Source organism: Rhinolophus sinicus, chromosome 15 (assembly GCF_057876585.1).
Source record: "Rhinolophus sinicus isolate RSI-liver-muscle chromosome 15, RSI-T2T, whole genome shotgun sequence".
Lineage (NCBI taxonomy): Eukaryota > Metazoa > Chordata > Mammalia > Chiroptera > Rhinolophidae > Rhinolophus > Rhinolophus sinicus.
This window is the reverse complement of record NC_142515.1, coordinates 48085886-48112525: the sequence shown is the minus strand read 5'-3', so window position 1 is coordinate 48112525 and position 26640 is coordinate 48085886. Positions and strand designations below refer to the sequence as shown.

At 47.7% G+C, this 26640-nt stretch overlaps 1 protein-coding gene across 1 annotated transcript in view; it reads right to left on the bottom strand.

The window, feature by feature from the left end:
* Positions 1–1163: 1163 nt before the first annotated feature.
* MACROH2A2 (macroH2A.2 histone) overlaps positions 1164–26640 on the bottom strand; it is a 63781-nt gene continuing 38304 nt past the window's right edge. The window contains exons 3-9 of the mRNA XM_019712459.3: positions 24828–24934; positions 23372–23569; positions 22207–22317; positions 20619–20718; positions 7237–7326; positions 3289–3463; positions 1164–1665 (exon numbers count right to left, since the gene is read on the bottom strand). Coding sequence (XP_019568018.1) covers positions 1500–1665; positions 3289–3463; positions 7237–7326; positions 20619–20718; positions 22207–22317; positions 23372–23569; positions 24828–24934 — 947 coding nt within the window. The 3' untranslated portion in view covers positions 1164–1499. The remainder of the gene's footprint in view (positions 1666–3288; positions 3464–7236; positions 7327–20618; positions 20719–22206; positions 22318–23371; positions 23570–24827; positions 24935–26640) is intronic.

Genomic DNA, 26640 nt, shown 5'->3' with positions numbered 1-26640 from the left:
AACGGTGAATTTTTGCAAAGCTGACAGGATTTAAGACCAAAGCCTGGCCTGCCAGTCGCTGGAGGTGTTTAAGGAAAAGCTAACATAACCTTTGAGTGGGCTGCCATATGGGTAACACTCATCGAGTTGGGGGGGGGGGTTCAGCAGGTGAGCCCCTGTGTGCTTCCAGGCTACCGTCATGGACAAATTTGTAAATGATAAAACTCCAGCTGATGCTGGGGGACCTTGAGGGAACCTTTGTGGTTTTGTGCTTCTGGTTTCCTGGCCAACCCTAATGTCACTTATCTGGAGCGCTGGCCATGTGGTAGTAATGCCTGCCACCAGTTATGTTAAGGTATATAAATGACTCATCTGTTTGGGAGAGAACTTCCAATCTGGAGGATCCTATTTTGGATCACAAAAGTCAACTCTGTACAGCAGAAGTAGGTGACGGATTCATCTGAATAAACTCAGGTCCTGCCCCTACCCACCCTGTTTCTCCCTGCCCATTTTTGACGGTGGCCTCTGGGTACTTGGCCAGAGTCCTTGGACACCAACCTCAATGGGGATCAGTCTGTCCCTTCTGGGCTGTGCCCCAGGCCTAAGTGAGACATATGCCTCTCTCACAAAGGATAGCTGCCCCACCGGCGCTTCGCCCAAGGCTGCGTTCCTGTGGACCAAGGCCAACGAGGCCCCCCCGCTTCCGGAAGCAGGACCCGCTGACTGAGAAACACAGACCGTTTTGTGCTGTCTGACCTGGAGCCTAGCAAGGCAGGAGTCTGAGCCCATTAGAGACAGGCCTTGTTCTATTAACATTTTAGACACGTCCACCCATGGGGACACACTTTTCCAAACTGAGGAAAATGTTGCAATAAAAGAATATGTTGTAAGAAAGACACCGGATCTTTTATTTTTTTCCTTTCATTTTCTTTTTCTTTAAAAACAAAACAAAACAGAAAAAAGCCTGAAGCAAAACTTTTTTAGGAGTAGATACAGATATTATAGGGGTGGGGGTGGGGGCACTAAAACAGAAACGAAAAGCACCAGTGAGATGCCTTTCTAATTTTCTTCTCTCCATAATTGAATACAGACAACCAACAAAGCCCGAGTCACTTTTATGCCCTCCTCCCTTGCAAAAAGTAGAAACAGAAGACGTAAGAATTTTGAAAGGATTTTTGTGTGTGTGTGTGTGTGTGTGTGTAAAAGTCAATGCTATAAATCTAAAACGAAGTCTGTTTGTTTTTTTTAAAAAGTTCTAAAACAACAGGAAAAAAACATGGAAAGAACCCCTCATGGAGACCTGGTTTTTAGGACTGAGGCTCTTTTTAACAAGAATATAAAATACAAAGGGCTCCTTCGGTGGGCGGGACCTGCTCCCACAGCCTCTGCTACCTGCTTCCCTTCAGCTGCCTTCCGCTCCTGTGTGTCACCTTTCCTCTGCTTTTAAAAAATAAAACCTGCTCCTGTGACTCAGCTCGTCCTCCAACTCCTGCCGGAACGTGCAGCCGCGGCTGGGGCGGCTACTTGGTGTCGAGCTTGGCCATCTCCTGCACGTAGATGCCTATGCTCTCACTGTCAAAGAGCAGGAAGTAGACGTTCTTCAGCGAGGATGCGCTCGAGTCGTCGAAGTGGGCTGAGATGGCTTTGAGGGTCACTTGGGCGGCTGTCTGTTTGGGGAAGCAGTTTCTGTGCCAAAGGAAAAGAAAAGCCCACATCACTTTGGTCCCCGAGACCCATGGAGTAACTCAGCCCAGGTGGGGCTAATGCAGGTCTTTCTTTTCTTGGCACTGGCCCTGGTTTCCATCGCATGGGGTCTCTCTGTGGGCAGGCTGGTTCACATATGATCTCCTTTGACACTAGTCAGAGGAACAACCTGGGGACGGGAACAAGCAGAGGACACGTCCCCACTTTCCAGGTGCCACACTGACTCAGAGAGGCATTTGTTTTAGTCAAGGTCATGTGGCTGGCCTCTGAGTGGTGCCCTGTACTTGAATCTATGTAGTCTAACTCAAGTTGAGCTCAGCTTTAAAAACACTACCATTCAGCATTTCAAATACTTGGTCTTCAAAAAAGTACATAAAGGTTTTGTTAGCTCCTGCAAAACTGGTTTATGTGATCAACAGATTATTTATTAAAGGGCAAAAATGTGTGCTCAAAAGTGTGTCTTCATAATTCCTTTTTCATGCACTTAATGTTTCTCTCATCAACCCATATAGTTGTACAAATGTCATTTCTGCAGCGCTGACTCCGTGCAGGCCCCTAAGCACCAGGAAGCCATGACTGATCTGTCTGCCAGGGTGTGCCATGGCACCAACCTCCAGGGACACAGCTGTCGTGGTTATTTGGGATCAGCCACCAAGCCCCTTGAGCGGGTACAGGATGGGCCTGCCTAATGTGAATTCTCACTTGTATGTAGTGTCCTAATTCAGAACATCATGGCACGTGGTCCCAGCTATGCAAAGAATTCGGCCTGCAGCCTCTGGGTTGGGCTGTGGAGATCCAGTGTTGCTTGCTTAGGTCAGGATAGGGTTAGAGCAGGAAGCCAGGCCTCTTATTTCTTTCCCTCTTAGCTTTCCTAGGACTTGACTTTAATAGAACGTCTTTAGCGTGCAAATGCCATCTATGTTATAGGAGCATCCATCTCTTTCAAGAGGGTGTTCAAAATTAAAGCGCTAACTTGCTTTGACTATGAGTGGATATGAGGAGAGGAAATGCTGCCTGTGAGGGCAGATACCCTCGTTACTTACCGGAAATACTGCTCTTGCACCAAATTGGGGTCTGTGATCATTAGAACAATCATCTCTCCTAACCCCGAAAAGCAAATTCTAGGTGAGAGTGTTTCACCTCTCTGGGTGTGAATGTCAGAGCCTCAGTCTCCTGGCCCTCCTGCCCCCCAGAGCAACACAGGGATCCCCTGGGGGATTCTGAGGCAGTAGGTCTAGGATGGGTCTGAGAGTCCACACTTTCACCTGGTGGGGTTGCTGCTGCTGGGCCATGGACCACACTGAATAGCAAGGCCTTCAAGCCTGATGTTTTCTGATCATGTGTCCTAGACAGGCACAGCCGGACGGAATGCGGGCTTTTAACTCTCAAAAAAGAATCCTGCCTTCCCCTCCCCCCAGAGCTGCCTCTTTCAATGTGTTTTGAAGGATGGAGACTGGGTTTCTTGCTCTGTCACCTGGCCAGCATGCTCGGATGCGATGGCAGCCTTTGGTGATGTCCTGGAAGGGCCAGAGTGTATGTGAATAAGTGGGAGAGCCCTGGTTTCCAGGGAGAAGGCTGGGAGAATAAACTTAGAACCTCTCTTACCTGCCACTGGGGAAGGGTGGGAAAGCGACAGACTTGAGCTTCTTGTCCTCTGCTGCTGAAAGGCAGTTTTTGATGGTTTCTTCAAGCTGCTCTTCACATTTGTCAGAGCCCCACTGAGGCATGTGACAGTGGATGACAAATTTGGCTGCAAGTCCGCTGGATTGGCTAACGGCGGCTGTGACGGGAGAGAAATGCTGCAGGTTATTTCCTAGTCTTCACCTTGAGTCAGGGGGCTAAGCGGAAACTCACATGTACCTGTTAGATGGGTATGTGGGGGTGGGGGGCAGACAAAGAGGTGATAGGGAAGTTGACAGGACAACATTCTGTGTTTCTGATGGGGACTGTACATTTACAGAGAGCAGAAGCTGTGTCAGAATTGCTTTGGGCAGTCGGCACAAGCTTTAGATAAATGCGTTCAAAGCTGATGTGACGGTACGTGACTTTTATGTGGTCTGCCACCTACTCGCCCGGTCTGGCTACCTACTCATGATGGTTCCTAATCAAAGGTCCATCAGAATCATCTCTGGTGATTGTGACACGCTGAGGAATGGCCTCCCCCAAATGTCCACACCCTACTCCCTGGAACCTGTGAGTGTTACCTTACATGGCAAGATGGCCTTTGCAGATGTGATTCAGTGAGAGAATTTGGAGATGGGGAGATTATCCTCATAGGAGGGAGGCAGGAAGGTCAAGGTAGGAGAAGGTGATGTGATGATGGAGCAGAGATTGGAGAGACGTGGCCAGGGGCTAAGGAATGTAGCAGCTTAGAAACAAGAGGCAAGAAACAGCTTCTCTGCGAAGGAGCCAGTCCTGTCAGGACCTTGATTTCAGTTTAACATTGCTTGTGGACTTCTGACCTCCACAACTCTTAAGAGAGTAAATCTGTGTTGTTTGAAGGCACTATATTTGTGGTAGTTTGTTACAGCAGCGATAGGAAATGAATACAATGGCTTTTAGACTTCTAACAAATAGACATGTCCAACCCCCAGCCCCTACCCTGAGATCCTGACTTAGCAGGTCTGGTGCAGGACTTATGCCAGTGACTTAGGCCCCTCCGGAAGTTGAGAGCCACGGCACTTGGCCGTGCACTCCCTTAGACAGGGGTTGTCTTTTGATCTTCTCTACATACCTGAGGAGCCCACAGGGAGCAGGTGTTCACCTGGGTTGGACATGTGCCCAACAAAATCATCACTCACTCCCGAAACGCAATTCCCTTCTCTCCCTTTCTGTCACTGGCACTCCAGTCGGTTTCCTCAGACCTGTCTCATTCCAGGCCCACCTGCTTTACTTCCATTGCAACCTCCCACCCTGACCCATCCAGCTTCCCAGCTGAAATCAGGATGCATCTTACAGCCACTGTCAGCCTGGACTGAGCTGAGTTCTTCCAGAGAGAAGTTGCATTTGCTTCTATGTCACCTGGTGACACTACCAAACCAAAATCATATCCCACTCCCACTAATTTCCCTGTCTGAGGCTTTTGGGCTGCCCTGGACTCTGCTGTAAATCTGTAGGATTCCTGGCATGTTGTTCAAATTCTCTAGTGAGGCTCTTTCCCCCTTGGTCCACCCAATGCCAAGGTCAAGATACACACCTGCTGCCCTTTCTGCATGGTGGGCTCATGTCGTGCTTGTTCTGAAACTGAACGTGTCCTGGCTTTATGCGGAGTCTCCTACTACACACCCCATCCTGGAAATCTGTTCTTTCTTAATGGTATATGCAATAGGGCATATTTGACAAGTGATGGTGTTTTGAACCTAAGTGAATCTGATAAATTATATCCCCCTTTCCAGATTCACCTCCACCAGTCCCTTCTTTCCAGGTAACTACCACCCCCAGGCCACGGAGACTTAGGCCTAACAAGAGTTATACCAATTTCTTAGCTCAGGATTGTTCCCTGCAGCCTTCTCCTTCCTCCTGGATTCATTTCTTTCTCCCAGTGAGGCCTCCACAGACCTTTCAGTGAATGTCTCTGGATTTCTGACCCTCAGCTTTTACAGGTCTGAAATTGTGCATCTTTCATTTCCCCTCTTGAATAATAACAAGGTAACGTGGAATTCTTGGTTGACAGGTTTTCCCCTCAGTGTCTCCACGCATCCTTTGTAGCTGATGAGAAGTCCACCATCAAGAGAACAGTCTTTACAAATGATCTGCCCTTACTTATGGGTTGCTTTTCAGGTTTCTCTTGATTTGTGAACTTCTGAAGTGTCACCACGATGGGCCAGGCTTTGGATTTATTTTCATGTATTATACACAACATTTTCAACCTGAGGACTCATGGGTTTCATTCTGAAAAAATTTCAGCCATGATCTTTTCAAATACTGCTTCTCTACCTACTATTTTCCGCCTCTGGGACTCTGTTTTGAGGTGTGCTGGAGCCTCTCGTTCTATGTAGAGCAGCTGTTTTTCCTCTCCTTTCCACCCTGCCAGGCAGTTTGCTGGGGCCTCCCCCAGCACCCCCAGTCCAGACCAACCTTATGTGGCCAATTCAGGGCTGTGTGTCATGGTCATGTAGGGGTGCAGTAGACCCAGACATTGAGCCAGTGGTCAGTGTGGCCCCAGGCCTGGGTGAGGGGCTCCCTGCTCCCTTTGGCTACCCTAGATTTCACACAGGCTACAGCCCTGGGTGGTGGTCAGAACTAAAGGCTGTGGGAGTTATACCCATCACCGAGCCTGCCTCTAGGACCCTCCCAAAGTGAGATGACTCCGGTCCCATCACCATCCTGATGGTTCTGCATATCCGCAGGCCTGGAGCCCAGTGTCTGCAGCTTAGACCTCCCGGCTGCTGCCACATGCAGCTCTCCTATCCTTGCGCACAGGTAGGTTTGTCTTCTATTTCAATGTAACTCTGTCTTAAAATGTTAAAAAAGAAACTATTATTGCTGTATGTATGGGGAGTGGTGGGTGCAAACTGTAAAGCGTGGACTCATGTTCTTTCTTAACTGGACGCCCCCATTACTTTCCCAACAATCAGATCAGATCACGACAGTCTCCAGCTCAGACTTTCAAAGGCGCCCCTCTTGTCTACATAGGGTCTCCTACCCGTTGCTCCCTGCTGACTCATGACCCGGACCTTCCCACACACAATATCCTTAAGGCCACAAGGTCCTTGTCCCCGAGTGGGTCTTACACCCTTATGGAGCCTTCCCTACTCCCCCAAGCAGAGGGCAAGCTTTGTAGTCCTGTTTCCCTCTCTCTGTGCCCCACGGATGCGCCTGCGTTTCCTCCTAGACTGGCCAGTGCTTGAGAGCAGGAGGGGGATTTATTGTCTTTGGAGCCCCCCCATCAGGGTAGCAGTTGGCAGTGACTCCATGGTTACTGGGGTCACCACCCAGTGGTGTCGGTGGGGACATAGATTTGAAGTAGGACTCACTTGCCAAAAAATTACCTCAAAATCTTGAAAACACTTGTTTAAACAAAAACTTGTGCACAAATATTCATAGGTAGCTCTCTTCACAACAGCTAAAGGTGGAAACAATGCAAGTGAGGAATGGATACACAAAATAAAATATTATTCAGCGAAAAAAAGGAACAAGTTCTGATACATGCTACAACATGCATGAACCTCAAAAAATTATGTGAAAGAAGTCAGACAAAAAGGTCACATACTGTATGACTCCCTCTATATGACATGCCTGGAACAGGCAAATCCATAGGGACAGAGGGAGATTAGTGGCTGCCAGGGGTGGGGGAGGGGAATGACTGCTTAACATAAAGTTAACCAATAGTTCTAAACCGTTTTTGGGGTGGCTTGATGCAAACTGGCTTGAACTGTCCAGACACTTTATAGTCCCCAAAGCATCTGAAATGATCTACATGGACCTGCTCAAATTAAAAAAATAGCTTTCTGATTAGTTATGTCGTATTTTGCTTTGTAAACTGAATATGCGTGGAGCTGGGGAGGGAGTTGCTGAGGCTACGCTGGGAACGTGGGCCCAGTTCACACTCACCTTCAGCAACTTCCAAAGGGCCTTGGGATTTGCGGAGCTCCTTTACCGTTTCCAAGAACTCTTTCCCCCCAGCCTTTTCCAAGGCCTTACCTGTGAAGGAGAACAAAATTGTGGTTGTTCGTTTCAAGGTCATTAATTATACTGTTTGACATACTTTCGGTAAGCCAGGAAGAAAACAAACAAACCACGCTTAGAAAGGAGAAATCAAACTTTGCAACGGAAATCCTGGTTTGCCAGTGGTCACTGATGGCAGGGGTCTCTGGCTTCTGTCCAGCAGAACTTAGATTCTAGCAAACTCTTAAAAGACCTTTTTAGGGGGTGATTTGGCCATAAAGCAGTCTCACGACATGACTCTTGAAGACCTTTTTTTTTTTAAATTGAGGCTCCAGTGTTCTCTTCTCTGGGCTCAGTACCTGTGTTGTGTTGGTTAAATTCAATGTCTTGATTTGACGGCAGCACCCTATACTGGGGGGCATCTCACACACCCTCTTGGCATCAGCTCCTAAGCCTGGTTCCAGAGGCACCCTTGGGGACGCAGCCACAACGGGGAGCCCAGGACCAAAGTGACTGATGGCTCAGCAGGAAGCTCTGGGGGGAGAGCTCTGGGTCCTGTTCCCATCTCCCCACCACCAACGTGTTCCAAGTCCTTGGGCTCACAGGATAGACACAGGCCCAGGGCAGCCTGCAATGTTGCTCCCCCATCTGGGCCTCGATTTTCAATGGAAAAATGCAGAGATCTGAGAGGCTAATAGCTAAGGCCCTTCCTGCTAGGAGATCCCTTGAGTCCTTGATGTTAGGACAATTCCCTACTCAATATTTCAGGGTTGTGCTTCTACAGAGGCCAAGTGGAACCCCCAGGAGAAGGCAGGACTCTACCTCTGGCCCAGCAGGAACCCCATGTATATGTCCCAGGGGACCCTGATGCCCTTGAGATGACTTGTGAGTGTTTTGTTCAGACCAGTATGACTGTTGCTTTCGGGCGGGAGGTGAAGAATTTCCTCTCATGTATTTCCATCTTTTACTGAATCTGGTGATTTGAATGTCGGGGGCAAGTCTCAGCTTTCTCTCTTCGTGGCTATTATTAGTTATTATTATTATTATTATTATTATTATTATTATTATTCAGTTCAGAGGTTTCCCTAGAGGCTGGGCGAAGGGGCCTCCCCACTCCCCACTCAGACACTCAAGTATATGTGGAGAGCCACAGTGCCTTGTGCAGGTCAGTTAGGAAAAATGTCTATTACAGCAGTCACTCTCTCCTGGGGTGGGGAGGGGGCGGGGTTTCTTCATTAACGTGCTTGGGTTTCAACAACGCAATTTGGAAATGGTGATCGCAGGCTACACCTAGTGCCTCTAAGTGTCCTTTCTGGCCCTCAGACTCCTGGCCAGTTTTGATCTGCTAGGTCACAGAAGCCTGGAGGAGGCCATGTAATCAAAGCTAGTACCAAGTCCATGCTGAGAATCAGGGGAAATAGGTCTAAGCAGCTTCTCTGCGTTCAGGTCAGGGGCCAGATGGGAACATGTAATAGGCAACGAGGACATCTAAGAATAAAGCAGCCTGGAGGGTGGGTGAGGGGACTCTCTGTGGAAGCATTCCAGTGACGATGAAGAAGGAATGCTAGAATTAGCACATCCCCACTTTGCAGCCCCTAACGAACAGATAAACGTAGAATAGGAGCGTCCATGGGGGCAACTAACGGGCCTTACCTACGTCCAGATGGGAGGATATTCCATCTGTGACCAAGTAGTCTTGCCCAAAGTTTTTGAACCTGAATCTTTTTAAGCGTCTACATCAACTAATAAATAAATAAACTGAAAAGACAAAAACAAAAACAAAAACAATACACCTCCCAAAACTTATGGGTTGTAAGAGACTTATTAACCAACTGCAATGTGTGGACTTATTTGGATCCTGAATCAAATAAGCAAATTAAAAAAAAAAATTGACATTTATGATGCAACTGGAATGTGAACACTGATGATATTAATTTTGGGTTTGATAATGGTATTATGGTTATGTTGTTAAAAAAGTAGCCTTCGTTATTCAGAAATATTCAGATAAAATGATCTGATGTCTGGGGAGGCGGGGGAGGGGACAGAGCTGAAAAACACTTGGTCATGGGTTGATAATTATTACAACCGAGTGCCTTGGGTTTCATTACACTCCTCTGCTATTTCTTTCCTGCAATAGCATACAATGTTTTAAAAAGAATAAATCAGAACCTTATTTGCATGGGGTTAATGGTTTGGGTGAGGGTGGCAGAGCATGGAATCATCATGGAGAGACCCCTTCTAACAATACAGCAACATACAAACTGTCATTTATGAAATGCTTATGAGCCCAGCACTGTGCTAAGCTCCATCCATGTGTTATTTAATCTTCACAGCACCTCCATGGGTCACGTACTATTGTTACCCTCACTGACAGGTGAAGAAACAGGTTCAGAGAGTTAAGAAACCTGCCTAAAGTCACACATCTAGGAAGTGACCCGTAAAATCCAGGACACAGACCCAGGCTGACTCCAGAACCTCCTCGCTGGGACCTGAGCTTGTTTTTGCTCCAATACCAGAACTCTTTCTATTCTACCACTACCCCGCCACTTAAAAATAAAATGAAATATCTTTATTGTTTTCCTGATATAAAAATGCAACTGTAGGAACGATAGATTAGGACAGTACCACTTGTTTTGTTCATGAGAAGCTAGGACACACTTCAAAACAGGGCTCAAGATTAAGGCCACTAGGGGCGTCTTCCCACAGAGGTGTGGAGTTGGCAGTTGGTAGGCCCTGAGCTGGGTTTGAAGAGCGAAGAAGGAATTTTCTCCCTCTCTCTTTCTCTGCAAGAGAAGTCCTGTATCTCTGTAATGAATTTCTTTTTTTCCCCTCAGGGCTGTCCTACTTCCTTTACAGCAAAGTAAGTGACCTCTGATGCCAAGTGGGAAACATAAGTAAGCCTAGAAGCCTGGGGCCCATGGTGCTACCATGTAGGGCAGAACTACCAGCCACTGCCGCAAATCACCTACCTCTGAAGCAAGCCCTGCATCCCAGGGAAAAGGCCCTTTCTTTGCTCACTTCACCCTTCCTTCCTTCCTTCCTTCCTTCCTTCCTTCCTTCCTTCCTTCCTTCCTTCCTTCCTTCCTTCCTTCCTTCCTTTTTTTTGTATCGGTATATATTTATTCTTTTTAAAAAAAATTAGCTTCAGGTGTACAAAGCAATGTAATAGTTAGACATTTAAACCCCTCATAAAGTGATAACCCCTCCCCCCACCCTACTACCCCTCTGACATCTTATGTAGCTGTTACAATACCATCGACTATCTTCCCTACGTTGTACTCCACATCCCGGGACTATATATACCTATATATTTAGTTATAGTTGACATTCAACTATATTCAGCCCTTCAGGTGTATAGCGCATCGATCAGACATCTACATGGTCTATGACGTGATCCCCCTGATAAGTCCAGTGTCCATCTGGCAGCTTACATGATCTTTACAATATTGTGATTATATGTCTCATACTGTATTAACTATCAATTTATATTTCTTAATGCCTTCACCTTTTCCACTCTGACCCCAACCCCATTTCCATATGTCACCCTGATAGATCTAGTACCTACCTGGCCCCATACCTAGTTATTACAATATTGTTGACTATATTCCTTATGCTATAGCCTCCATCCCCATGACTGCTGTATAACACCCAATTTGTACTTCTTAATCCCTTCCCCTTTCACCCGTCCTTAACCCCCTCCCATATTAAAGAAGTCCCTCTAAGAGTCCTTGTAATACTGTTTTGGTGATAATGAACTCCTTCAGCTTTTTCTTGTCTGGGAAGCTCCTTATTGGTCCTTCAATTCTAAACGACAGCCTTGCTGGGTAGAGCAATCTTTGTTGTATGTTGTTGCTTTTCATCACTTGGAATATTTCCTGCCAATCCCTTCTTGCCTGCAAAGTTTCTGTTGAGAAATCAGCTGATAGTCTTATGGGGGCTCCCTTGCAGGTAACTAACGGCTTTTCTCTTGTTTCTTTAAAGATTCTCTTTGTATTTAACCTTTGGCATTTTAATTATGAGGTGTCTTGGTGTGGGCCTCTTTGGGTTTATCTTGTTTGGGACTCTCTGTACTCCCTGGGCGTGTATGTCCATTTCCTTCACCAGGTTAGGGAAGTTTTCTGTCATTATTTCTTCAAATAAGTTTTCAATTCCTTACTCTCTCTCTTCTCCTTCTGGTACCCCTACAATGTGAATGTTGTTACGCTTGATGTTGTCCCGGAGGCCCCTTAAACTGTCCTCAATTTTTTGGATTCTTTTTTCTTTTTGCTGTTCTGGTTGGGTGTTTTCTGCTACCTTATCTTCTACATCACTGGTTGGATCCTCTGCTTCATCTAATCTACTGTTGATTTCCTGTAATATATTATTCGTTTCCATTATTGTATCCTTTATTTCTGACTGGTTCTTTTTTCATAGTTTCCATCTCCATTTTTATGAGATCATTGAGCATTCTTATAACCAGTGTTTGGAACTCTGCGTCTAATAGATTGCTTATCTCTGTTTCACTTAGTTCTTTTTCTGGAACTTTGTTCTGTTCTTTCATTTGTTCTGTTCTTTCTTGTTTCTTTGTCTCCCCATTTTGGCTGCCTCCCTGTGTTTGTTTCTATGTATTAGGTAGGGCTGCTATGTCTTCCGGTCTTCATAGAGTGTCCTTATGTAGTAGGCGTGCTATAGGATTCAGTGTTGCAGTCTTTCTGGTCACCTAAGCCGTGCGTTCCAAGTGAGTCCCTTCTGTGGGTTGTGTGTGCCCTCCTCTTGTAGTTCAGCCTTGGTTGATAATTGCACATCAGTGGGAGGGAGTGACCCTTGGGCTCACTTGTTGTGAGGACTGGCCTTGACTACAGTGGGAGGGTTGTTGTGCAGGGGCTGATGCTACAGAGCAGGACCTGACTCAGCAGCACCGTGGTGCCTGCCCGATCCGCCCCTTGGGTGTGTCTTACTTGGAGGTGACTGGGTGATGCTCCAGCGCATTTTGAAGCTGGCCACTGGGGGTGCCAGCCCCAGGATTACCTTGGAGGGGATACATTGTAGGTCTACTTTAGCCATAGCACATGCCCCACCTGGGGCCACCTAGCAGGAGTGTGGGGACAGAATCCCAGAAAGCAGTTTCCAGGCTCTCGATCTCACGTGGAAAGGTGCTGGCACAGGTAGTAGATGGCCATCAGCTGTGACTAGTTGGCCATCAGCTGTAACTAGTTAGCCATTAGCCACTGATATAACAGCTGTGGCAATGCTGGGAGGTGGTTGGTTGGCAGTGAAGCAGACGGTGGACTGCGCATCATGTGGAGCCTGCTTCCTGTGTCTCCAACCCAACGGCCAGCGAGACTATAGTGGTATGAACCCCCCATCCATAGCTCTGTGGGTGTTCCTTTTTGGCCTCGTCATATCCTATGTTCTTGTGCGGGGAGTAGGATCAGAGACCCCACATGACACATGGTGCAGCGAGCAGGGTACAGCACTAGCCAGAATCCCCAAAGGGGTAATGGAGCAGTTTATAAGTGTGAAAGCTCAGCTTCAGGAGGCCCGTGAGGAGTGGTGCCGGGAACGGGAGGAGCGGTCTGCTTGGGAGACTCGAGCCTCCGGATGGCACACCACCCTCTTGGCCATAGAAGGCGTCGCCTTCCTTTTGGTAATCTGCTGCTGCTGTAGGCTCCGAGGGTTGTGGACATCTTGCACCGAGGCCACCACCCACTCGGACACCTGGCGTGGCGAGTAGGATTCCAGCCAGGTAGGAATGGTGTCTGACTCTGGGCAGGAGGACAGGTGGCCCCCACACAGTGTGTGGCACCCGGTACCCACTGTTCTCAGGTGTTGGACCCCCGAGGAGGGGTGGAAAGACATGGATGGCTCTCCGGCCAGCGGGGAGAGGACCCTGCAGGTTCTAGCTGAGCGGTTGCTGGAGGAGGCGAAGGGTACAACTGGCCATGTGGGCTGGATGTGCCTCACTGCGTTGCATCCTAACATGCAGGACACGCTTAATGAAATAGCTCAGGTGCGGGACCAGCAGCCCTGGGGGGAGGCGCTGGAAGCTCGGGACCGCCAGTTAGAGGAGGTCCTCACCGTGTTGCATCATAACTTGGAGGAAGCTTTTGCTGGAATAGCCCAGGTGCGGGACCTGCAGTCCCGGTGAGGTTCTGGAAGCTCGGGTCCGCCTGTTGGAAGAGGGGCCCCACAGTGGAGACTCTGAGGCAGAGGCAGAGGAAGCAAGTGGAGACAATGTAGCTCCCAACCCCCAAGCCCGGCCAATCTTGAAGCAAAGGGTAAAAGGTGAGCAACCTTTGGGCCCCGGGGGCATTGCTGCCGGCAACCCAGCTGTGACTGAGTTCACAACCTACACCCCATACACTCCCACTGAGTTGCAGGAGCTGGGGAGGCGGTACAGACAACGCCCTGGAGAGCCAGTCTTGGCTTGGCTGTTACGTTTATGGGATGAGGGAGCAGACAGCATTCTCTGCTCCCCAGGCGAGATGGAAAAGCTAGCCTTCGTGACAGTGCATCTGTCCCTGCTACAAAGGTTACAGAACTGCCATAGGTTGGCCCACGACCAGGGCAGCCATTCCCTAATGGAGTGGCTCACTGCTGCGGTACGCACCGTATGGGGACAGGCTGGCGAGCTGCCAGACACTGTGAGTCATTGGCAGTTATATACGGAACTTACTCAAATCATCTGTGAAATGGGTATGAGACATGCTATGTTCAACCCTAATATGCGGGGCTCAGATGGCGAGCGTTTTACAACCAGCATGAGAGATCTGGTTTTGGATACTGCACCTGCGAGTGCTTTTGGATCCTTGGTTGCCATTCTTACACCTTATGTAGGGTGACGGATCCATGAAGTTAGCACCTCATGGCCACCCTGGGGGATGTTGAAAGCCAGTGCTGAGGGAAGTTAAGACAGGAGGTCCGAGCACTCAAGACCTGGAAGCCCAAATCGAAAGTAAAGGAGTGAGGTCACGAGCCTCAGAGAGTAACACATGCACAGATGTGGTGTGATCTCTTGGCAGCAGGGGTCGATCGGGAGAAAATAGACCGACAACCCAATGCACTCTTGTTGGAACTTTGGAAACAGTTGCGTCCAGAACAGCAATTCCAGTAAAGCCCAAAGGGGAAGTCTGGGAAAGTGCGACCCATGTCCCTCCAGGACTTCATGCAGCCGCTTGAGGCCGACTCCTTTCAGCTTGATTAGGGGTGGGAGGAGGCAAGGTACCTGGTCAGAGGGGACGAGCGGGTACTGGAGGCCCCACGTGGAACTGTCCATACATTGGTCTCCTTCTAATGTGCAGAGGGTATTGGCCCTAGTTGGCACTGGCGCAGACTGCATTCTTGTTTATGGGAACCCAGAACTGTTCCCTGGACCAGCAGTCTGCATTGATGGCTACGGGGGAAAGACTGTGACTGTAAAAGCTGTTTCCTTACCACTGGGTATAGGAAGACTTCCCCCTCGCACCTACAAGGTGTATGTCTCCCTCGTTCCAGAATATATTCTAGGGGTGGACGTGCTACATGGCCTCAGCTTACAGACGTCGGTAGGAGAGTTCCGTCTCCGGATTTGGGTGGTGAAAGGGGTGACACGCGGGCATGCTCACCACCCTCCTCAAGCGTTGCCACAGCCCTGGCGCGTGGTTACAGTGCGACAGTATCGCCTGCCAGGAGGACAGGAGGAGATTGGTCGTACAATATTGGAATTGGAGAAGGCACATATTGTGAGGCCAATGCACAGTCCCTTTAATTCCCCAGTATAGCCTGTCAAGAAGCCAGATGGGACTTGGTGAATGACTGTGGACTATAGGGAGTTAAATAAGGTAACACCACCTTTGCATGCGGCAGTACCTTCAATACATGATTTGATGGATCGTCTGACTGTCCTCCTGGGGACATATCACTATGTAGTGGACTTGGCCAATGCTTTTTCTCCATTGACATTGCACCTGATTGTCAAGAGCAGTTTGCTTTTACTTAGGACAGACGGCAGTGGACTTTTCAAGTCCTTCCGCAAGGATACTTGCACAGGTCCACTACCTGCCACGGGCTCATGACCCAGGATTTGGCACAGTGGGATCACCCGTCCTCTGTGGCCTTGTTTCACTATGTTGATGATATTTCACTAACTTCTGATTCTCTTTCAGATTTAGAGCAAGGCGCTCCCTCTCTTCTCCACCACCTGAAGTCAGGTGGCTCGGTGGTGAACGAGGAAAAGGTCCGAGGCCCTAGCTTATCCGTCAAGTTTTTGTGTGTTGTGTGGTCGGTAAGACAAAGGTCATACCTGAGGTGATCACTGATAAAAAATAAGTATTTCCCCGGCCGACCAAGGTCTCTCAACTGCAGACGTATTTGCGCCTGCTGGGGTATTAGCGGGTGTGTACCCCATTTAGCACAAATGGCAAGGCCCTTGTATAACATGATGAAAAAGGGGCCTCATGGGATTGGACAGAGGCTATAGAGCAAGGCTTTGTTGCCACGAAATGGGCAGTGCAGCAGGCACAGGCTCTGCAAGTAGTGGACCCCGGCCGCCCATTTGAACTCGATGTTCATGTCACCCAAGAGGGGTACGGATGGGGCCTCTGGCAATGGCAGGAGCGTCTCGGGTCACCAGTGAGATTTTGGTCCCAACTGTGGAAAGGAGCGGAGGTCCGCTACTCTCTAATAGAGAAACAGCTGGCTTCTGTGTACACAGCCCTTGTGGCCACAGAAGTCATCACAGGAACAGCACAGGTGTTGGTTTGAACAACTTATCCCAAACAGGGGTGGGTCCCTACGTGGACCCGGGGACCCAAAATGGGGGTGGCACAGACCACCACCCTTGCCAAGTGGGGTGCCTACTTGGAGCAATGTAGCACCCTTAGTTCAAGCCCTTTGAGCACAGAGCTACAACAGGTCCTGGGGCCTGTGGAGCTTATAGCCCAGGCTGAGCCAAGCGCTCTTCCTAGGGGGGAGGACTTGGAGCCCTCACCCTACAGAGAAGGACAGCCTCTGTACCTTAAGATGCCTGGTATACTGATGGTTCTAGCCGAGGGGCTGCAGCCATTTGGATGGCTTTGGTGTGCAGCCCAAAACAGACACCGTTTGGTTTGATACTGGGACGGGCCAAAGTAGACAGCGGGCTGAGCTACGGGCTGAGTGGATGATAATCAGCCATGAACCCGGGCCCCTATTTATTTGTACTGACAGCTGGGCGGTGTTCCAGGGCCTAACGTTGTGGCTCCCTACGTGGAAACACCAAAACTGGTTGGTAGGACACCATCCACTGTGGGGTCAAGCCATGTAGCAGGACCTCTGGGACCTAGGGCAGAGAAAGGAGGTGACCCTAATGCATGTCACAGGTCACTCCCCCTTAGTGTCCCCAGGTAATGATGAAGCAGATGCCCTAGCACGGGTCCGATGGTTAGAACGGGCCCCTGCCACTGATGTGGCCCATTGGCTGCATAGGAAATTGCAGCACGCTGGAAGCCGAACCATGTGGCAGGTGAGCAGATGCTGGGGCCTGCCTTTGAAATGGCAGGAGATAGCAGATGCCTGCTATGACTGTGCCATCTGTGCCCAGGACAGCCCCCAAAGGCGGAGGCTCCCCTGGGAGACACAGCAGATTACGTGAGGGAGGGTAATCCCTCACTCGCTGGCAAGTGGATTACATTGGACCCCTGCCTAAAGCCCACAATGCAATATATGCATTCACAACAGTGGACACTGCTACGGGGTTGATGTTTGCTTGGCCGTGTCCGGCTGCGGGTGGTCGCTCTTACACGGCTGTGTGCCTTCTATGGGCGCCCCTAAGTCACTGAAAGTGACAGGGGTACTCATTTTACAGGGCAAGAATTGCAGCATTGGGGGGCCAAGATGGACGTGCAATCGTTGTTTCATACCCCGTATAACCACAAGCAGCTGGCATGATTGAATGCTACGGTGGCCTTTTGAAGCAAGGCCTCCGGGTGTCAAAACACCCTCCCACGATGCGCGACTGGGTCTCGCGTCTGTGGGACATCTTGAGAATCCTGAATGAGAGACCATGGAAGGGAGGGCCCGCAGCAGTAGAAGCTCTGCTATATCGAACGGCCGCTCCCATTCAATTACAAGTTACCACCAGTGAGACTCTGTTAAACCCAGGCTATGGCAGAAATGGAAACATTTTGCTGCCAGCACCCACATGCTTGAAAAGCAGGGGAATGGCAGCAATGGAGTTGGCCCTGGTGGGTCAAAAGCCCCCACTGTCAGTGGTTGAGCCTGATAGCCCCATGGGGGGCTTGTTTGACCCATGATTTGCAAGTGACACAAGGGGTAGTGGCCGAGTGGCCACCACAAGTGACTGTGGTATACGGAGGATCCGATACTGGAACGATTTTGCAGGGAACCTATGTGCTCTCGTTATGGCCTATTATGGGGTCCCCTGTTCTGTTACATGTTGAAACTATGCAAGGGACCCCAAGCACTGCCATAAAAGTCTGGTACCACAAACTGGGAAAGGTGCCGGTGGCAGTGACCCTCCTTCCCCAGGACAAAAAGCTAGCATGTATCCTCCCAGATGGAAGGGATTTGCCATTGTTGGTTCCTATGACTACTATTTCTTTCCGCCTGTAGGTGCATATAGGCTAATAAGACACAGGGCCCCTCTCGGAAGACGCTTGTTGCGTAGATTGTGAGGCGAGACCCTGTTGGGGTAGAGTGTGGGGACAGAGTCCCAGAGAGCAGTTTCCAGGCTCTCGACCACATGTGGAAAGGTGCTGGCTCAGGTAGTAGATGGCCATCAGCTGTGACTAGTTGGCCATCAGCTGTAACCAGTTAGCCATTAACCACTGATATAACTTCTGTGGCTACGCTGGGGGTGGTGGGTTGGTTGGCTGGCAAAGAAGCGGACGGCGGATTGGACATTGTGTGGCTCCTGCTTCCTGTGTCTCCAGCCCAGCCATCAGCGAGACTATAGTGGCATGAACCCCACATCCATGACGCTGTTGGTGTTCCGTTTTGGCCTCGTCATATCCTGTGTTCTTATGCAGGGAGTGGGACCAGAGACGCCACATGACGGGGAGCCAGAAAGAAATCTGCAGATGTCTGCAGCCCATCCTGTGCTTGGAAGAGCCTTGAGAGGCCCAGCCGCGAACCAAGGCCGGATGCCACTAGTGCCAGCTTAGGGCTGCTCAGCCAGAGGTACAGGACACGCTCAAGCCAGATGCTGCTTGTCTGGGTCCTGCAAACCTTTGAGAGACCCCAGGAAAGTCTGCAGCTTGAGCCAAGGCAGGTGGTGTGCATGAAAAAGCCCTGGAAGCAGCCTGGGTGTGCCTGTAAGCTGGGCGGGGACAGGTCTCAAATCGCCAGAGCAGCCAACGAATGGAGGAGACTCAGAAATGTCAGCCATCTGTGTTCACGTGCCAGGAAGGGGGCAGGCTCAACAAAGAAACCATGGCCTCTGCCAGCTCCTCTGTCCAGGAGAAAGCCGCCTCTCCAGCCCCCGTCCCAAGCCAGACAACTCAATTCCCCACCATTTGTCCCTGCTGCCTTTCCTGCTGCTGCCCCAGCACTGGAGCTCAGAGCGAGTGATTCCGTTGGTGGGTAAGTCCATGCGCGGTCCCTTTAAGAGGAGAGCCTGTGAGTACAGCCGCCCTCGGTCTCACTCAGTCACAATGTCCGCTGGTTTCCACAGTCAGAAATTATGGGGACTTCTCTCTCCCACACAGGAACCCTGGGCTGGGGTGGGGCTGGTATCTCTAGCTCCTTTAAGGGATGGGGGGACCCCCATAGCTGAAATAGCCCTCCTGGTCTTTAATGGTAACACGTGGTTGTGGGACCAGCCCGTGCCGTTTCTGACCTTCCTACCAGTCTGGCTTTTTCTGCAAGTCTTTAGTTGAAAGGCTTCAGTTCAGCTTGATTTTAGGCGATTCTCAATGATGGCTGTTTTGTAGATTAGTTGTAATTTTTGATGTAGTTGTGAGAGGAGGTAAACACAGCGTTTACCTACTGCGCCATCTTGGTTGTCCAATCGAGAGAATGTCTCACTTCATTCTTTCAATGCAAAGTTTAAGGTACTTCTTCTGTCTTGTGAAAATATGTAAGATGGTGGCCAAGTTGTATGCTATTATTTCTAGTGCCCTTGATGGCTGTGGGGACAGAGCCAGGAGTGCAGTTTCCAGGCTCTCGGCCTCACGTGGAAAGGTGCTGGCTCGGGTAGTTAATGGCCATCAGCTGTGGCTAGTTGGCCATCAGTTGTAACCAGTGAGCCATTGACCACTAATATAACTGCCGTGGCTACGCTAGCAGCAAATGAGGGCTAGCAAGAAGATGGTGGATGGGCTAGAAAGAGTGGATTGCATTTAGCACGGCGGATTGCAGCTAGCAAGTGAGGTTGGTTGGCAGAGACAAGTGGACGACAGGTCGCGGATCATGTGGCTCCTGCTTCCTGTGTCTCCAACCCAGCCGCCAGCAAGACTATAGTGGTGTGACTCCCCTATCTATGGCTCCGTGGGTGTTCCTTTTTGGCCTAGCCATATCCTCCGTTCTTATGTGGGGAGCAGGACCAGAGACCCTGCATGCTGCCCCGCATGACAATAGCTTACCTTCCCATGCGCCTCCACCTAGCCTGGCAATAGCTCATGCCTTAAAGACAACCTAACTTTTTCTAGATTTCGATTTCTTTTTTACCAATGGTGTTCTCAATATTGAAGCTTAAAATATATGTAGAGTTTTACACAAAACATGTATAACAACGTTTAAAGCAGTACTACTCATTATAGTCTAAACTGGAAACTATATTCAAATACCCCCAATGGTAGAATGGATCAATAAAGTGTGGCATATTCCTACAGTGGAATACTATACAGCAAAAAAAAAAAAAAAAAAGAGAATGATTGAACTACAGCCACACACATTAATATGGGTGGATTCCACAAATACAAAGTTGAGCAAAAGGAGTAAGACACAAAAGAAGATGTACTGCATGATTTCATTCATATAAAATCCAAAACAGATGACACCCATCTATGCTGTTAGAAGACAGGATAGTGGGTACTCATGCCTGGAATGGTGACTGGGCACAGGGAAGATGGGGACTTCTGGGGGTGCTGGTAAGGTTCATGATAAAGGTGCTTGTTACAAAGCTGTGTTCACTTTGAGAAAAATTCACCAAGTTGTGCACTAATGATCTGTTTGTATATAACACTTCAATAAAAATTTCAAAAATATGCAGATTTGAAACAAAATTAGTTACTCTCTCGTAATGCTGTTCAAGCACATACAAAGGCAGAGTTTGATATGGGGATATCCAGTTGACAATGACAAACTTCATAAGAACTTGCACAAACGGTAGACTATACTATGGTACCTCTACCAAAGTCTCAGGACCTTACCTATATCTTCCTTGAGGTCAATTTCGGCTGTGGTTGGGTGGACAATGCCCTCTACTCGCATAGAGCCAATATGGCTGATGTCACTCTGGGTCAGGGACAGCTGCATTAGGAAGAAAAGATGGAGAGTGTGGGAAAGATTAAATCCTATTAAAAATCTTCATATGTTACATCATATCTACTAATTCTCTCAATTATTTATACTGAATTGTCAATACAAAGGGCTGTACACGGAACAACTGTCTCAAGTTTCCTAGGTGTCTCATTTTCAATAGGCTCTTTTGAGCTCAGTGGATTTGATTTTTCGCTCTGAGGTTAGCAGCATGCAGCAAATCTCCTCTTCCGGGAGCAGAAATGGGACCTCCCCTCCCCTTCCTTTCCCTATAGCCTATGCTTTCGTTTCCTAATCTGGGTAGCCTTGGTGCTTGGTGACATATTCTTTGAGTGGCTCCTGCAAGGGAAGCCCAGGGCTTACGCTCTCCTTTCCCTTCAGTTCCCTGCATTCTTCCCACAGTAGCATAGACATTTGGGGGAGGGATGCAAAGCTAATGACCTTGCTTGAAAGAAGTGATGGGTTCCAGGATCCCAACCTGCCTATGTCTGGCCACCTTGCCTTCTTCTGGGGACCACATTGTTGGGGCTACACATGTGAAATGCTGCCATTATGTACTCATAGCTGAGTGGAATGGAGGCATTCTCCATCATCTCCCCATGTGAACAAGGATTTTATGTTCTCCTAGATAAATGAGAGAAAGCATCATGTAACTACGGACGGTCTAGAGGGGACATAAATTCCACCTCTTTGCTTCCCTGCTTTCATCAGTGACGAATTAGGAACCTGCCACCTTTACGTTCTTCTTATAACATGTTCTTCCCAGTTGCTTCAATAGAGGTTCACACTGTACTGTTGTCAGGCTGCAAACATTCAGCCACCAGAGATATAACTGTTTCTTCCTGGATCTTATTTCAGCCCCAGTTGACTTGATAGATAAATCGCCCTTCCCATAAACTTTATGCTGTGGGAATGAATTATTTGCATGTCTGGCTGGGCTGCTGTGCTGCTGAAGACGGTTCAATGTATAGCCCTGTTTGTTTTCTTTCTGCAGCCGAGAAAGGCAAGCAGACTAAATTACTGGCAAATAATTCATCTCTAACACCAGGAATATTCAGGAAACATATTTCTATTTTCTTCCGTTGACAAATTACATTGAGCCATGTAAGAGAGACCTCCCTCCGAAAGGCTGTTTGAGAAAGTTAGCTATGAATGTTTGGGTGGGCACAGAAATAACTTGGGCCTGGGGAATTTCTAGCAAAACCAGTAATGCCATCCTACCTGCTGACCGGAAAGATGCTCTCTGCTCACTTCTGGCTGACAAACATCAGTGTGAACAATTCTCAGCACTAAAGAACATGTTTACTCTCACAACACAGACGTTGTCCTTGCTCTTTAGTTTAAACATGAATAATACAAGACCAAAGCGAAAATCGGATTAGGGGAGTCAGGGATGAATGAGGCATCATTGCTGATAAACCGTGGGTTATAAAAATTCAGTCGTGCTTTACTATAGCGCCGCATAATTCTTTTTATTACCTTCTGCCCTAGAACAAGGCTCTTGGAAGACAGGATGGTGAATCCATCCCCTGGCCCATCTTCAGAGGTGGAATTTGAAGTTCCTTCTTTATCACTGTCCTTTGGTTTGGACTGTGGGTAGAAATCAGAAGGACAGATGGGAAATCATCCAGAAAAAGTCCTACGTGGCTTGATTAAGCTCTTCTCCTGGCTGCCACCAACTCGGATATGAAAGGATATGGTTTAGGTGTTGTGTTCTGCTGTTCTCAATGGAGGGAAGCAAGGGACAGCAATATGAGGGACAGAAAAGGGTGCTGCCAAAGATAAAGTGTGTTAAAGAATAATGTACCTGTCCTCGCTCAAACCTGGACACAGGTGTAATTCTTGCTCTTTTCAAGGCCTGCAGCTTATGTTGACAAGCATGAGAACCAAGTGGGGTCATTCTAGCACATGGCTCAACCCCGTTTCTCCCCGGGATTTCCCGGGGGCACCGTGGCAGTGCAGTGAGCTCTTCTGTGTTATTATGGAGGTCTGTGGAATGAAGCTTTGAAACAGTGCTGTCCAAGGAAGCTTTCTGCAGTCATGGAACGGTCCTGCAACTGTGCTCAGTTCGATGGAGTACTCAGCTGGTGCAACCGAGGAACAAATTTTAAATTTGATTTAGTTTTAATTAATTCAGATTCACAGTGAAATAGCCCCATGTGGCTAGCAGTTACCATGCTGGGCAGCACATGAAAGAAATGATCCACAAATGGCATCTCTGAGCTACAGCTACTTAGCATATTAGGTTGTCCAAAACACCTGAAATCCCATTGACTTAGGCCCATATCTAGGGGAGACTAGAGATATTGTAGTGTGCAACGTGGAGCTCTGGAGAAATGAAAAGTAGAGTTCCAGGAACTCATCTCTCACCTAAGGTTTTGGTGGGGGCAGTGGAAGGGATCTGGAAATAGGAAAACCACCCTTGCTTTGGCTTTGGAAATCTCTAGCAGACCCTGCCTGATGATTTGAGCTCAGTCTCAAGGGCCCTTTATTCATCTCCATAGACATTCTTGTTATTTTCTCCCAGCACCAAGCTGTGGAGAGTCCCCAGTTCTTCAGCAATGCCGGCTACGCCCTCATCTTTTGATCTTTCAACTTCCCTTCTGTTCTGAGAGTTCCTGGCTCAGATAACAACCGGGCTCACCTTTTTGGATGTTCGTGGTTTGGCAGCCTTGGATTTCTTGCCCCCCTTCTTGCCTGATGTGGCTTTTCTTCCTCTTTTCTCTGGGGGAGGGGAGAGGATAGTTTCCGACTTGCCTTTGGTCCCTCGCTTTTTGGCCAGCAGTTCAGGGTGAATTCTAGGCAGGACGCCTCCGCTGGCAATGGTCACTCCTTTTAGCAGCTGAAGAGAGAAACACAGGAGCTCAGACAGCAAGGGGATTGCTGGTTCTGGATTTCATAGTTCTAACAGATCAAAACACGGGTTAAGTCTGGTCTTCGCTTTCCCAAAGAAATTGCATAATACACAGTTTAATTGGCTTTCCTTGTTTCCCTTTCAGAGCGTGTCCCTGTAGGTATCAAGGCCTCCCGTGATTTTGCACAGAAAGCAAAACAAGCAAAGCAAAAGGAAAGGGTATAGAAGTTGAAACCAGTGATATCGCCCAGGGCTCTGGAATTCCAGACATAACACAGGATAAAGAGCTTCACACGTGGGGAGCACAGCTTGACAAAATGAGGTTCAAAGGTCAACGTTCGGGCTACACCCAGTTGACAACAGACGAGTGATCATGCATTTCGTTAGTAAAATACATTTAACCAGGCACCTCCCAATTGATATCTGTTTAACTAATCGGCCTGTACTTCTCTACTAATACATTCTATACATCCTAAAGTGGCGTTACTCCAAGTGTGGTCTGCAACCAGGGCTGGTCCATAAACTGTCAGCTACTTATCTGTGACGAAGTACAGAAATCACAAGGAAGATATAGACATTTTTATTGTAAATTGACAGTTATTGTATATCTACTGGCTCTAATAACAAAAAATTGTGGCTTGCATTTTTTTTATTTTATTTTGCTAGTAATTAATTTTTATTGTAGTTTTGGAAATTATGAGTCTATGATGGATTGGAAACCAGAACCACTTTACCACAGACAGTTTGAGAAAATGAGATTAGAAAATAAACTCAAATGAAAATTCTTCTACTACCGCCCTGTCACCTTGCACATCCTTGGGGGGGGAGGGGGGATCATTCACTCCACTTTGGAGCCAGTTCTAGAACATAAAGGGTCAGTTCTCCTATGTGAAGAAGGGCTCTCCTGCCCTCATCAGAATGAACTGTCAACAACATTTGGGTGAAGAAACTATGAAAAGAATAACACATGTGCACAGCACCTTTCCCAGCAACAAACTGAGCTTGCTTTTAAAGAGGAAAAGACGGTCTGGCCAGACCCAGAATATATAATGGGAGCTATTCCAGAGGCAATTTTATTTTGAATCTGAATGATATGGACAGCAGAAGTGGTTCTTATATGATTTGAATTTGTTGGTATAAATGTGCCTGGGAACTGTAGCAGGAATGACTTGTAGGCAGCCGCGCCCACAGGAGGAGTGTGTTTGGCGAACCCATTTGGTGGCACATATCAGTGCTTCAGACAGACCTGGTTGAGCTCCTCGTCATTGGCAACCGCCAACAGGATGTGTCGTGGGGCTATCCGGGCCTTCTTATTGTCCCTTGCGGCATTTCCAGCCAATTCTAGAATTTCCGCTGAAATGACAAAGGGGAGTTAATAACAGGCAATCACAGAATAGGAGCTGAGCTTTGGAAAGCTTTTCTTCGGAAATGGTCTTTGAGTTTGATCACATTTATTCATTTGTGATTTTTATGTTTGGGCCTGGAAAGAAATCTAGAAAACTGCCAAGAACTCAGGTCACAGACAAGTCAACTATTTTAGCGAGACCTGATATGTGATCCTGTGACAAAGTCTTCTAGTTGTCCCTCGACATTAATTGCCCTCGATATTCCTTAGTATGTGGTCCTCTGATGTTTTTGCTGAGCCCATAACCATAGGAAGGAATGAAGACAGTATTTCCCAACCTCCCTTGTTGATAAGTGTGGTCATGTGACTAAGTTCTGGCCAATGAAAGGCAAGCAGTTATGTTGTATGGTACTTCTGGAAAGTGTCCATCTATGAAGCGACCATGCCCTTCTTTCCTTTCTACTGGCCAACTGAGGACATAATGGCTGTAATTTGAGCAGCCATCTTTGACCAAGAGGGAGAAGTTGTGGATGATAGAGCAACAAGATAGATGGAACTGTAGTCTCTTATGACTGTGGAGCCTCCTTACCAACTTGAACTGTTTTCTATAGATTGCTTTTGTATGAGAGAGAAATAAACTCTCTTGTTTAAGCCACTGTCAGCAGAAGTTAATCCTGACCGAAACAGAACCCTAACATAGGATCTGAGCTTCTTTCAGTGTACATGTCTGAAGAGAACAGTCATGTAGGTAAAGTCTGTTTTGGGGTCCCACTGAGACCCCTTTCATCAAGTTTCCCTTTACTTGATGCCCCAGAACCCTCTTGTCCTAAAGGAAAGTGAATGTGAAGAACTGACTTATATTATAAGAAAGGTATGTTATCCCTCTAAGCATGGCTCCAAGTTTAACAAATATGTCATTTGGTAAATGTGAAAGAACTGATAGAAAGGAATTTTCCTAAAACTACTTCACATGCTATCAAAATATTTGCATCAAATTTTTTTTTTAAATCTATAGAATTGGTTTATACCATCTGTAGGCTTTCCCCTTCCTCTTCTGTGTTATTTTGTTACTTTTCTTTCTTCCTCACTTTTAGAAGGATGCTCTGCTAAATTGAAATTTTCTGCCTTCAAAAGTATGAATGAGTCTATAAAGAAAAATTCCTTCTCTTAGAAAGCTGGAGGCAATGTGCCAATGAGTTGTCTCACTAACATGTGGGGGGAAAAGTACGTGTATGTGCATGTGTGCATAAATTTGTTGTGTGTACACAGGCGTGTGTGTGCACACAGGCATGTGTGTGTGTATGTGTGTGTTGGGGGATTTGCTGCTACAATGGCATAAATACTAAACCTTAAAATTAACAGGCAATTCTGTATGGCTTTATAATCAACCTAATTTCAAACAAAATAGCACATGAAATTGCCATCATTCATAAAATCTATGGCAATAAAATAAAAACTTGGCATAAATATGCCACATTAACTAAGCAAATGTAATTAACAAAAAATTAGAATAAAATAAGCATTACAGTTAAATATTTATATGGTATTTCCATAATGAAAAGTGCTAAATCACTGCAAATTCATCTCACAACATACTTTCCAGGTTATTAAGCAATGAATATTGCGTTTACCAACAATTCATTTATGCAGTGGTCGTGTTTTCTGAATCAAAGATTGCGGCACTGTCATTTGAGAAGTGAGAGCATACTTGTTG